The sequence below is a fragment of the Antedon mediterranea genome, chromosome 1 (genome assembly GCF_964355755.1).
Source record: "Antedon mediterranea chromosome 1, ecAntMedi1.1, whole genome shotgun sequence".
Lineage (NCBI taxonomy): Eukaryota > Metazoa > Echinodermata > Crinoidea > Comatulida > Antedonidae > Antedon > Antedon mediterranea.
The window spans coordinates 7,579,006-7,593,499 of NC_092670.1; the positions used below are offsets into that span (position 1 = coordinate 7,579,006).

Here is a 14,494-nt window from a genome sequence, read left to right on the forward strand (position 1 = left end):
GACATCACCACCACTGCTGTCCAGACGATAACTTTTTTGTGTGTGCAATTTACTTCGGTGTTATCGAAATTTAAGTACACTGTATGTCAAGGTTACAAGGTAAGTTTACTTTCTTTAAGACTTATTCCAAGCCTCCTTCACTTCCCTGCTCTTCATGAGTGAGGAGGATATGGTCTGGGAGGAGAGGAGGATACTGTATGGTCTGGGAGGAGAGGAGGATATGGCCTGGGAAGAGAAAAGGATATGGCCTGAGGGTGAAGAGAGGAGGTGTGTGCATTATAATGCCATATGGATTCGCTTTTCCGGGAGCAGTGGTGTACATGTTTGTTGACCGTAAAGGCTGGTAAACAAACTTTTTAGACGATTTATTCATACTCATCATAGTGATTGTATATGTTTTGTGCCCTAATTCTAAAGGCTAGGCCCTATATAAAAAAGTACTTAACTTGTCACGCTTCATAAAATTACTTAACCTGTTCAGCCAAAGTGGACAGTCTTTCAGAACCATGTATGGTGTATGCTTACATTGTCATTGGGACTATACGGTTTATTAAAAGAATAGGCCTAGGCTAACTTTTAATTATTAGATTAGAATAGGACTTCTCTGATTGTAATAATTATTTCATGAGGTGAAAATACAACATTTCATATCTTTCTTTACCAAATGAAATTAGTTTGTTTCATTGCACAGATATAAAAATAATCATTTTTTATAATACACTATTTTTATTCAATTAATTGGCTCCTAAGACAGGTGCGACTAGCCCTAACCCATTCTAAAAAGAAGCACTTCAATTTTGGATGGAGTAGAACACCTAGACGATGTATACTACAGATTGATTTCAAATGTTGACAGTCCACAGCCTTTTTTGTAAAAAAATAGTATATATTATTAGAAAATAATTACTATCAATATAAAAGTATCTAAATGTAGTAAAGATAGACATATATTTATTTACACCAGTAAACTTAATATTAGTTCTATATTTTATAAAATCTATACGGTAATAGTTTGTATACAAAAATTGCCATAATGTTTTTGTACAAAACCCACACACAGATGTTTTTATCCACTTTTCATTTCTGCCTTCTAAGTACTGTTAATTGTGGTACTGTTAGCAAGTCTCCACATCCTGTTCTACTGGTCATTGAGAATGTCCTGTATGTCAATGTCAGTAAAATAAATTAGACAAACATCTTTATTTTACAAAAATAGTTTAAAGAAGCATTGGAAAGTAAAATGTATACACAGTGACTATAAAGAAGGTAGTTGTGTAAACACTTGTTGTTGATATAAAGTTAGCGGTACACCACGTATGTTAGTTCTGAAAAGAACTGTTGAGTTTCTCGAGTTTCACTCAATATGCTTTGATGCATGCATATTGATGGAAAATTTCATTCTTCACTCAGTAATCATATACCAACATTTATTTATCATGATATTAATAATGAAGTAATTTAGAAATTTATTCTTAGAATATATTTTGAAATGTCTTCATGAAAACGCATTCCAAACTCTCAAATAAGATCTAAGTACTTTGTGGTTAAAAATATACTCCAGTATGAGTAATAATTGGTTTTTGGCATTTACTATGCTAGGCCTATTGGTATTTTTATTCAATCATTTTTCTAATAATTGTGTAAATTTATTTAAAAATGGTATACTCGTTTATTTAATTACAGATTCTCCACATATAAAAAACATTACAATAAATAATGATATATAATGAGTAAAAACAAAGTATGGTGGAAAGAAAGCCTAAATAAGTTTTAAGAAAACTTTACACCTATAGGCTCCAAGAAATAAGCAAAGTACAGCAACAAGTAGTTGGGAAGTAACAGAAACTGTATGATGAAAGTGAACATTCCCAAATACCGACTTGCATCTTGTTGCATAAAACAACTTTTGTATAAAATATGTAAACTATTCAAGTACAGTCAGTACTCTTGACAATTGGTTGATCTTTTGCCTATTTTTTAGTAAAAATATCTACTTCAAATCTCAATAGGATTTATAGTTCATTGAACCTATTGTTCTGATTTTCCCAGGGCTTTTCATAATAGGAGAGTGTAACTGTCACTACTTCAATTCTACAGTTACTTTGTATGCCTATCCCTTGCAGAGGTTACTATATTGGAGCTCAGGTATGTACTTTATAGCATTAGATCATAAGACTGGTGGTGTGTAAAAGACCACATCTATAAGTTATGGTTAATTCTGACATAGGCGAGCACAATGGATAAACTTCGGGACAAATCTCTGCCTTGGATACCTACAGTACCTGATCTATCTCAGATATACCAAGAAATGTAAATTTGATAACATTAGTTTCACTATTACAATTTTGTTCCATATTTCTGTCTTAGGAAGATTATATAGAGTTTTAAAACAAAATTTCTGATTTCATCGGTAAATTTTCAACTAAATTTCAATTGTACGCGATCAAAATAATTTCCAGGTTCATGATGAGTTCACGGGTTCACCTTGCAACTACCTTGTTTCAACTAAGTTGGCCGTTTTTGTTTATTTTCGTTTTTGTTTAATTTAATACAAGTTTCTGCAATTAAAAAATTCATCAAGTACTTTATTAAATAAATTTTGTATGACTAGATGGTTCTCGAATACACATTCATTTCAATATAAAAAATGTACGTACCGCAGGACTATAGTACATTGTCGTTTACAGAAACGAATAATTAGACATGATGATTTATGTAAAATTAGCACCCTAGGAATTAGGCCTTGTCTTAAAAATGAGTCCAATTGTTTTATTTGAACTCATTTAAACAAACCCAATTTGTGTTTTGTATATACCCTGTAGCAGTAGAGTTGAGGGATAGGGAAGAAGATGGGAAGAACAATTTTTAAATATATTCTCTAGCCACTCAGTAACGAAATATTGTTTTAAATGTTTTATAGGCCTATCAATATACCACTAAACACAGTAAAACATTTACGATTTGTAATATTTTTTAAAACTGTCCTTGTTTTATAGTCGATTGAAATAGTAAAGTACATGTAACGATACACCACTACAACGTTTATATTTTTGATAATTATTAATTAATACAAACGTTGAGAAGCAGCTGTCAGTAATCTACCCACAGTTACAGTAATAAATGTTCTTTTGTTTATATATCAAACAGTAACAATTTTGATTCAAATGGCGACCAAAAATGGTTAATACATACAGTTACAATATTGTCAAAGTATTACAACACTATGGCCCTGTTTCTGCTGCCAACTAAATACCGTATATTATACGGTATTTTTTGAATACCGTATATATACGGTATATTTTTGGCAGCAGAAACTGCGCTCATAAAAAATATACCGTATTTTGTATACCGTATTTTCCCCACAAAATTTGTGGATAAAATACGGTATTTACAAATTTATACCGTATTTTTTGTACCCGTTTCTGCTGCCAATAAAAAATACCGTATTTTTTTTTTACATGACAAAAGGTCAACATTCGTGTTTTTATTTTCTGTCGCTGTCAGCTGTTTTACACACGTGTATATATATATTCGGCGAAAATGTGGAGCGAAGACGTCACAGTTTTACTAAATAAATTTGTGTGGGGAAGCTAAAATGTCTGGCCAACTAAAAGGTAATAAAAGAGACAACCACATTTATAAAGACATTTCTAAAATAAAAAAGCAGGAGTATGGAATAGACTTGTCTCCAAAGCAAGTAAACTCAAAGCTGAAGAGCCTGCGAAAGCAGTACAACATTGCAAAATACAATAACTCGGGGAGGGAACGAATTAATTGTCCCCATTACGATGTTTCTGTGCTTTCACAACATCTCTATCACTAGGGCTAGGCTGTTGAAAGTGAGACGTAAAACTTCCTTTATTGCGACTTTTAATTATCGATCAAATAAATGAATGGCAATTTGGGTAAAAAAGATGAAATTTAACACGACCACCCAAGAAGTATTGTTAGCAGAAACGGGGTACTAAAAAATACGGTATAAAAAATACCGTATTTTATACCGTATTTTTATACCGTATTTTGAGCAGTTGCAGCAGAAACAGGCCCTAAATATAAGTTTTATTCTCAAAGGGCCCATAAATTTACCTACTTCTGTTAAACCAAGGGCTCATAAATTTACCTACAAACTGGGAGTCTGAAAGATTGGAATGTTCCATTCATCGCAAATCAATACATTTGTATAAACGTAATCTATCAAAATAGTATTTTTTAAAGAAAATCGGCCTGTCTTCAACATTATGATACTGTACTCGGGCTGTTCAACCGGTTTTCAGCTATTAAAAACAATTATCCTAGGAGGAGATAGGAAAATGCGAAGTATCCTCGTACTATTGTGTGCAGGTATTTTTCATGAGGACATCCATTAGACAGTGTATACCACGATCGGAAAACACCCCTATTTGGGGCAAATCGTTGAACCTAAATTCGTTTTAATTGTCAATAAGTAATTATCTAACTAAATTTAATTAGTACACAGGGTTACATCAGGTGGTTAAAATCAGTACCGAGATTCTAACCAACTTTATATACCATCGAGTAAACATTCTAGAAATAATGCGCGATTTACCGAATTTTGCCCTTACGTAAATTTATATATAGATGTTTTTCCTTCTAATGTACATTAAAATTGTTTTTTGAATACTGTGCCATGTTAAAGGGGGATTCTGGGTTTAAAATTGCTTTTAAATATCGTTTATTTATTAAATAAAAAATATTATAACAATATAGACATGTCAGAATGAAGAAGTAATAACGAGAAATTAAAAAAATTAAATTTCATATACATTTTAAGGTAAATTCATGGAAAGTCTGTTTTTCAGCAGCTTAGGGAAGCTCATTAATATTCATGAGATATTCACAAAATCACGTCATCAGTGGATTCCAAACTCGCGACGTCAAGCTTGTACGTTATGTTCTCTCTCCTCTGTCAAACGATGACCACCCGATCATTGTGAAATACATTTTTTTTGTAGATTTGCTAAGCTAGGCCTAAAGTGTAATAATAACAGTAGTAGCATATATTTATTTGACATTTAATGAAATACAAAATTTAGTACAGATTACGGAGTCATAAATTATACTATTTTTATACCTCGAATTAATAGTACAGATCGTATATATCGGCTTCACGTACTAGTTAGTAGGCTAGGCCTAGCCTAAATCATTTTATTCATGCCGGGGTGAGAGCCATTTCTGACTAGGGATTCCATGCCACGATGGCTACGTTAAAACATTGCATTGGGGCCATCATTCATGGGCCTAGCTAGCCTATTACTAAACGATTGGCCCATAAATAACAAAACTCAGTGGATTCCAAACCCATCCTATCAACCAAACTCCTAAACAATCTAGGCCTAAACCTAAAACGTTCTACAAAAATCGGCTGTAAATATTGAGGCAAAACAAGGTCCGATCGCCGTCCGCACGTCTAATAAGTAGGCCTAGTTAGTTTACTCTCCAAAAAAGCGGATACTGCATCAAGCAAGTAGACCGGTAGTAAGATAGGAAGGAGACCTAGCTAGCCTAGCCTAGTCGATCCGGCCCAGTTAAAAATTGAGCTAGCTAATGTAGTAGACCCTATGCGAATTGATACTACCAGGCCTTTTACTATAGGCTACACTCTTGTTAAAATTAGCAATACTGTACTTATGTTTACAAATATTCCAACTCTCTCATTCGAGCTATATTATCTATACCATTCCGGTAGGTTGAGTAGACCTTCAATCAAATACTGTACATCGTTCATGTTGTGATATAGACGGGGTATACTCGACCCGACCAGTTTGGTATTGTATACTGTATCTGCTTATCACGTGACGATGCCAGGCATGGGCAGAGAGAGCATGTGTATCGTCGTCTCGCTCTCCTCGCTCAGCAGGTGGTGCAGGATTGTGTACGTTACGCTTCATTGATTTTGAAGGCTTTCCCTAAGTCAGTGCGAAAATCGGCAAACGTAAAGTGCAAACTTATCTAATTTTTCACTGTTTTGATGGATTTTCATAGAAAATTGATTTTATAAATGGGAAGACCGACTAAAATTACATAAGATAAGTATAATTTTACAAAAGTAATTGATATGGTTAATGATAACGAGTCGTCGGAAGATTGACCATTTCACGAATTTCGTATTCTGTAACCACAGTGTGATTTTGCCGTAGCTGCACTTGTAATCTGGCCTCATTTCACAGCCTTCGTTCTGCTTCACTGGGCGCTTATATAAATTGAAACTTTTACCGTTCAAGAGACAAACAAATATATTTTACATTTTTTACTATTCATTTTAAACCCGGAACCCCCCTTTAAAGTCATTGTAATGTCACTTAATTATTCACTTTGACCAAAATTGAATCTAAAAAAAATTATTTAATAAAGCAAAACATAGTGAAATTGGTTGAATTTAACCAATTATTTTTTCATTTTATTAGTGAAAACATTAACATTAATGTTTTTTTTTTGTTTTTTTTCTCCTACAGAAGTGATTAACTTGATTAAAACTACAAAATAACCTATTCAAAGTCTTTTGGGGGACAATACATCTTTAAAGATATTACGAGAAATAAAACAAAACCAGAAGGGATTTATCGGTAAGTGTTCTAAATGTAGCGCTGTGTAGTTGGTAGCTTGTCAGGACATTGACTGAAAATTAAAATTATACCTTTGCTATAGATTTATACAAATTTGCTTTTTCCAAGTAACGCACTAAAATAAATAAAACAGAATTGGATTTAACTGAGGTAAGACTGTATTATATGCAATTGGAATAATAAAGTTGTCAGGGCATTTACTGAAAATTTAAATGATTATTTATTAATAATAAATTTTACAAATATTTTATTGTTTTTCCAAGTACTGTAAAAGTATGTAATGAAATTGTAGGGATTTAACTGGGTCAGTGTTGTGTATTAAATAAAGTTGATATTTGTAAAAAGCCTGTCAGGGCAATGACTGAAAATTAAAAAGAAATCTTGGTTAATAAGTATACAAATGTTGTTTTTCCAAGTAAAAGTACTTATTAAGACATAAAAATGAAAAGGGATTTAACTTGGTCAGTGTTACTAAAGTTCATATTTTTTAGAATATTAAATAAAGTTGATAGTTGTCAGAAGCCTTTCAGGGCAATGACTGAAAATTAAAATTATACCTTTGTTAATAAGTGTATACACATTTTATTTTCCAAGTAAACATATTACATAATACATAAAACAGAATGGATCTGTAGGTCAGTGTTAATGTGACTATACTAAAGTTCATAGTTTTTAGAATAACAAAGTTGTACTAGTAGTTGTCAGAAATCAGGACATTGACTGAAAATTAATGATATATCTGTTAACTACATAACAAGGTGTATAATTAAAGCATTTTCTACTAATCTATCCAGTACATTCTTCAGACAGTTAATATTAGATAAAATACAATATTCTTGCTGCATACAAACAAACAACATTGACTTTGCATCATTGAACATTGTGACAATAGATTTGCATAGCAATTTTTAAAAAGTAGTTCAATTGCAAGCCACAATAGGTTCATTTTGAAAGATCACTTGTGTGTGAACATGGGTTTTCTTGTTAGAATTTAAATCTTTAACCTTCTTTTGTGTATGATCAATTACAAATACCTTTTAAAGAGACCATGCTGCAATTACAAAGAACTCCCTTTTATCTGTGGGATTAAAAGCCACATTGAATGTCACTCTTTATGCCTGCAGAATAGCAAAAAAGTGGATGGGTTTGTTTGATTCTATCAAATTGTATGTTGAATTAAGATTATTTTAGTGCTTAGAAGTCCAGATTTAAATGTACACATCACATCAACAGACTTTATTCCGCACATACAGTGGGGGCGCACCCTCCGCACGCCCCCCCCCCCTCCCTATGAATCTTAAGAAAAAAATTATCCTACCATAGTACTTTCACTTTTGATTACACATTGTTTCAGCGCCGTGCTAATTTACTTTTTATTAGAGGTCCCCATTGCCGTTGCTGTCTGTAAATATCTAAGAGTTCAAAAATGAGTAGCCTATTTTCACCTGAAGAAAATAAACGCATTTTGGTCCCTGAATGTAACATGATATTGACACGTGTATAGTACCCATACTTGGGACACGAATGATTCGTACAAAGGACACCGCCATACAACCGAGTAGGCCTACCTATTGCTTAGATTGCTGGCAGTCAGAAAGCATAAATAAAAGTGTATTATACGTAAAAAATGGAACGCCATGGTTACCTACAGATCATCATCATTATGTTGATAATAATATAGTACACTAACTGTGGTAACTGTGTACTGTAGTATACATTATAGCAACCAATTTTTTTTTCTAGGCCATCCACCCAACTGTATCAATACCTATTTATATTTATATATTTAATTTCTTCAACAAGTTGATTTAAATAAATATTGAGCTATAATATATAAGCATTACATTTTGCGCTTTTTTCAGGGCTTCCCCTAGATCTGCTGTATGTTCGCATTGAACTTGAACGCAACGCAATCAAATCTAAATACTGAGTGAATGAAATCGGCAACAAAATGTTATCGTCCTTTAATTAGTCACGTGTGTTTATTGATCGTTTTGCTCATTGGTAGCATGCTACATATGAGAGTGTCGTTTCCTGCAAATTAGAGGTGCTATTTATCATGAATTTTATATGCGAGAGTACCATTTCCGGCCATCTGGTTCACTTCGCCACAGGTCCTGCCGACGGACCTGGACAAGAACCTTTTTCCGCCATGTGCAAAATCGAACGTCTTGCGCGAAGCGCCCTGTTGTGACGCTTTTACTCAAAATAGGCCTATGGAGAAAATGTCACCCTTTAATAGGCTAGTACCTCAGTTTTCATATTTAAAATATCAATTGTTAATACATTTATAATTAGGCCATAAGCAGTAAATTCTAACGTTTCATCTCGTTCCGATGTCATGGATCTACAATTTCTTTACATATTTAGAATAATAATTTTATAAATAACAACATATCAAAAGTTCTCCATAATCGTGTTAGACAATTTTGAGAAATTACTGTTTTATTTTGGTACTTTATTTTAATATACACCGCGTGAGTGATTTGGTCGGGCCGAACGTTACACGTTCAAATTATCAGCAACGTCTTAAAAACTGTACCACGTGATCGTATTTCACCAATCATGCTCTGTTTACAGATGAGGGGAATCCCCAAAACTCACACACGGCAACGTCACACGTGGACAAAAATATTCAATCATGATGAATGGAGCTGGACGTGGAGGAAAATTTGTTTGATTCCCCACCAAACAAATGCTACTGTAAACGAAGAAATGATGCATCTTATGATCATCCTATTGTATTGAAATAGTCTCCTGCTCATATAAGAAATGGGATTTTTAGAATGTTACCACTTAAACCAGTGTGCTATATTAATAATATTCGTACAGAAAGGCTAGGCTAGCTAGCTACGTCTTTAGGCTCTAGCCTAAAGGCTTAAGGTAGCACACTGGCCTAGGTCTGGAGGTGTATACTAGGCTACTCTCAAGATGGCATAGGCTAGGTAGGCCCAGCAGCAGCACAGTACAGTTAGGCCTGCTACTAAACTATAACTTAATGGGCTATTATTAAGTTAAAACAGCGACAAACGGAATACAAAGACACAGGTGAGGATAGCATAATTTTAGTACATTTTGAGCAAACATAATAAATACACATTAAAATTAATATATTATTATTTATTATTATTAATAATTACAATTGTTTGAAATAATTAATTTGGTCTGGCCTAGAGTAAGCAGGCTTTCCCAAAACTGTACCTAGGCTATCCTATTTAGTATTATGCATTCATTTTGATGGCCTGGTCCGAAGACTAGGCCTAGGCCTAGTATTCATACATCAGCCCGGTATTATTTTTATTTATAAATGCTTAATTTTAATTAAAAATAATTTATTTCATTTCAACTGTATCATTTCAATTCAATTTATATTCAATTATTTATGTCTAGGTTGTCTAGTGGAAAGGAGGCACAAAAATGCTGAACACGTTCACTGATTCTGGTAAGTTTTGGATCCTTTTTTAATGTAGAGATGAGAAATGCCAAATGATTTATGTTTTGTTATAATTATATACAATAGTATTAAAATTAGTAATGAAAGTTAAAAATAGTAATGAATGCAAGAAATAGCTGAAAAACATCCATTACTTTAAAAATGTTTTATATACCAGGTTGCATTGTCAATAAACACTATATAGTAATGGAAAGTGTGTGGTAGAGTAAGTAAAGTTGAAAATGTTTCAACATTTCTGTGTATGGTTTACCACAAATCTGAACTAATTTTTAAATATAAAACCAAAAAGATTCATTGTAATTTAATAATATTCAGTTTAACTAAAATATTAAGTAATCGATATAAATTAGATAATCTATTCTTGATTATTTGTTACAGAAATGATACCAACTTCAAAACAATTGTCATCATCTTGAATTTTTCATAAACTTCAAAACCGTCAACTGGCTGAATGTAAAATACTTACTGCAAATGTTGCTGAATCTATGTTTAATTGTACCTACCTACCACGTAGTATGTACATACTGTATATGAAGGATATTCCACATAGTAATTATTAATTATTAATTAGTTCAAGTATATTTGCTATTTCCATTGTACACTGGCCATGCCGCACCTGAAATTGACAACTTTTCTACTTGACTACTAGTTATGCTGGTACAACGTATCTAGAGAAGAGTAGGATTATATACATTGTATATTGGGCAACATGTAGGGTTGTAAAAAAACACAAATCCAAAAGAAACAACAACAAAATAAATGAAAATACATTACAAGGTATTTGTTGTATATTGTGTGTATATATGTCCATCTCATATCATTATCAATAATAATAGTTCTCTCCACAAGACTTACATTCATGTTATCAATATAAAAACAGTAAAAATGGGCTGGCAGGCCTACTTATCTGGTGTTTCACAGAAAAAAATGGGTTGTTTTTATGGAAGCTCCTGGCCTAAATTGGCACTAAAAACTCCTAAAAAATGCAATATTTAAGTTACAATAAATAAGTTATTGCATAATCATTTATTGTTTGTGTTGAAAATTTACTCAGATGTCACTAACATACTAGCATACCCATTGCATGAATATAAATATTATTATGGCAAGTCATTTTCTAAGAAATCATGTAGGCTTACGTACTCCTCAAAAACAAATAAAACATCAAAATTATCTATAAAATTAGCAAATTCTCAGCTGGTGCAGTGCATCTTCCTATATAAAAAAAAATCATCCTATATAAAAAAAATCATCAAGCTGGTTTGAAAAGGTTGTTTATCAACCCTCTCGGGTAGTTGTACAGAAAAGGCATAGTATTTATTCAGGCGCCTTTTACGGTTTGAGTCGAGTTCACACAAAATTGGCACTAAAAACAAAAAAAATGCAATGTAAGTTACTATCATATTATTGCATAATAATTTATTTTGCGTTGAAACTTCACTTGTGTGTCACTAACTCACTAGGATACCCATTGCATGAATATAAATACATAGTGAGAGTTGATTATTAAAATATAACTGCTCAAAAAACGACTAAAAGATATTAAAATTATCTATAAAATTGGCCAAATCTCAGTTTTTGCATCTTCATAAATAAAACCTCCCTGAAGCTGACAAGCTGAAACTTTGAATCTTGTTTAACAACCCTCTCAAATAGTTGGGAAAAAAATATAAATATGGTATGTCAATTAGTTACGAAGATATTGTGTCTTAAACATCTTGAAAAGTGCAATTACAACTAAATAATTGTAATTTTTCAGTTTTCCTCACATACAAAATACTTATTTTTTAAATTTTAAATTTTGGATAAGTGTTCACAATATACTGGACTACTCACAGAGAAAAGACAATTGCATTTGGACAAAGACTTTTAAAGATATTGGCCCATAAAAGTACCTCCAGACCTCAAAAAGTGCCTTTTTTGCAGTAGTGGGGTACCTTTGAGAGGCCATTGCTCAAAAGTGTACAAGTATTTCATGGAGAACTTTTGATATAGTATGTGTAACATATTCATTTCACAATATCAACTTTCAAAATGTAGATCCAAGAGGTGGGAACGAAATCCATGTTCTAGGCATCTTTTGAGCTACTGCTTATGGCCTAAATAACGTGAGAGTGCCTTTTCCGACCATCTAGAGGTGTTATATTTTCAAAGTCGCCTCAACTCGACCCCAACCATGGTTGGGCTGAGTTGGTGTGGACTCTCTATAGTTGCGCCCCTCCCCCCTTTCACTAAATCATGGATCCGCACCTGTTTTTAAAGCTGTGAACAATTTAAAGTGCTTGCATTTCCTCAATAATATCATATTTATTTTTATCAACTTGTAGGTCTACTGTACAAATAATTTTAACTAAAGTCAGGTGACATTTTGAAACCTAGCCATACTTCTCAATCTAGAATCGCTTTATAAATCTTCAGATATTTTATGTATTTGTAAAATAGAAAAAAAAGTTTCATTTGGTGAAAGATAAAATTTTCTTTTTATCATGAAATTATTTGTAACATTACACTATTATTATCATTACAATTTATACATTAAACTTTGGCATGTTGGTATCTTAGTATATTTTTAATAATTGATCAATTCATATGTTTTATTGCAGATAAAAATTGAAAAATAAAAATGAGTGATACAGAGACAGGCAACAAGACAGAAGGAAATTCTGAAGACCAAAATGAAGATGTGGAGAACGAACCAGTCAATGACACAAGTTCACCAGCTACTATAGAACCTTCTCCCATACAAGCAGGAGACCAATCTACTGAAGATAGAGTACAAGAAGCAGAAACTGAAAGTATGTAATTGTTTAAAATATTTGTTTTTTTATGGGAATCCCTTCTTACACACTAATTTATTTGCATGTAGTCTTGTACAGGAATGAGACATTTAAACTTTTATGTACAGTAGTTGAACTGTACAAACAAAAACATATATTTTCCATCTTTAAACAAAAATTGTTGATGTCATTTATTTATTTGACATAATTAGATTAGAGAAGTCCAGCATAAATATTAGAAACAGTATACAGATAGTAAAATAATTAACAGAAATGAACAAACTTGACGTACAGTATTGTCTCCTAAAATATGAAAAAAAAAAATGTATAAAATCAAACTTTGAATAATCTATTTTGTAATAATTCAGAGTCAATAACCAGATTAATTTTGTATAGGATCTTTAAGATCTGTCTACACTATCAAACTAGTTTGACAAAAAACTAATAATAATGTGCCCAACTATAGTAGTGATCTCACATCATCATGTCCATATATGGGCACATCACATTTTTTTATCACATAAAGTATGGTAGTGTAGACAGAGCTGTAGAGATGACTTTAGGAGGTATAGTGCTAAAATAATATTATAAACTTTTTTTATAAATTTTAGATGATAATTTAGAGGAAATAAGTAATGATTCAATGCTTGATGAAACAAACGAACAAGGAAAGAAGTTTAAGGATGATGATGATCAAGAAGAATCAGGGATAAATATGACCGCTGTTTATCTTAACACAGATGAGAAAAACGGTGAAGCCATTGAGATGACAAGTAATGGAGTTGCAGGGGATGATGATACACCTGATCAGTAAGTACAAAAGGGAGTGTTGATTTGCGATGACTGAAACCATTGACTGATGACCAACCTAGGTAAAGTCACTAGATGTGTTGTAAGTCATTGCCTTGAGTTAGAAACCATCAAACATGTGTCGAGGTGAGGAGCGAGGCACATTGAACTAACATGATGTAGCTTGGTCGTCGGTCGTCGCAAACCAAAATCTTCCTACAGTAATATATGATCTGGACATTGTTGTATCTATGTTATTTATACTCTTTAACAATTTTCTTTTATTCAATTCAATTCAATTCAACTTTTATTTCAGACAATTGTCCATATGGTATAATAAATTACAAAGAAAGAAAAAAATGTATTATATTTGATATGTTATGACTTAACCTCACACAAGTTTCTACCAAGTTTCTACCACTGAGCTAAAAACATGTTTTTAATTTTGAGATCTACAAAAAGTTACACAGAACTAAATGATACAACCTAGATAAATGACAACTTAATGTTTGTCTTTATTACCTACAATAATGTTATTACTGTATTTTCCTGATGAATTATAATAATCAATCACCACAAAAATCATTATTAAATTAAAGTCAACATTTTGTTTCTTATACTATAGAGAGAAAGGAGATAAAAATGAACCCGAAATCGAAATTCGAAGAGTTGGTGTTTTTGAAGTTGTGAGTATAACTGATTTAAATTTTAAAAAATAATAATAAACTAGCCAGATTTTAAAATAATAATTCTTTGTTCATGTTTAAATCTGGAATTGCCATTCATCAGTATTTTTAGAAATTCAGATCAAATTTAAAAAAAAATGCTCTGGAGAAATGCCAGATACAATAATATCATTTTATTTGGAATATCAAGCACAATATAGGCCT

General features: G+C 32.2%; 1 protein-coding gene across 1 annotated transcript; it reads left to right on the forward strand.

Moving 5' to 3' along the window:
* LOC140040795 (uncharacterized) lies at positions 1–13,629 on the forward strand. Its single transcript, XM_072086981.1, has 4 exons — positions 1–99; positions 6,474–6,584; positions 12,642–12,833; positions 13,427–13,629. The coding sequence occupies exons 3-4, from the start codon at positions 12,662–12,664 to the stop codon at positions 13,627–13,629; spliced, it is 375 nt and encodes a 124-aa protein (XP_071943082.1). The 5' UTR covers positions 1–99; positions 6,474–6,584; positions 12,642–12,661.
* Positions 13,630–14,494: the final 865 nt, after the last annotated feature.

Coding starts and splice junctions, on each gene's coding strand:
- LOC140040795 (XM_072086981.1), top strand. CDS start 12,662: ATGAGTGATACAGAGACAGGCAACAAGACAGAAGGAAATTCTGAAGAC. Junction 12,834..13,426: donor ACAAGAAGCAGAAACTGAAA/GTATGTAATTGT, acceptor TATAAATTTTAG/ATGATAATTTAGAGGAAATA.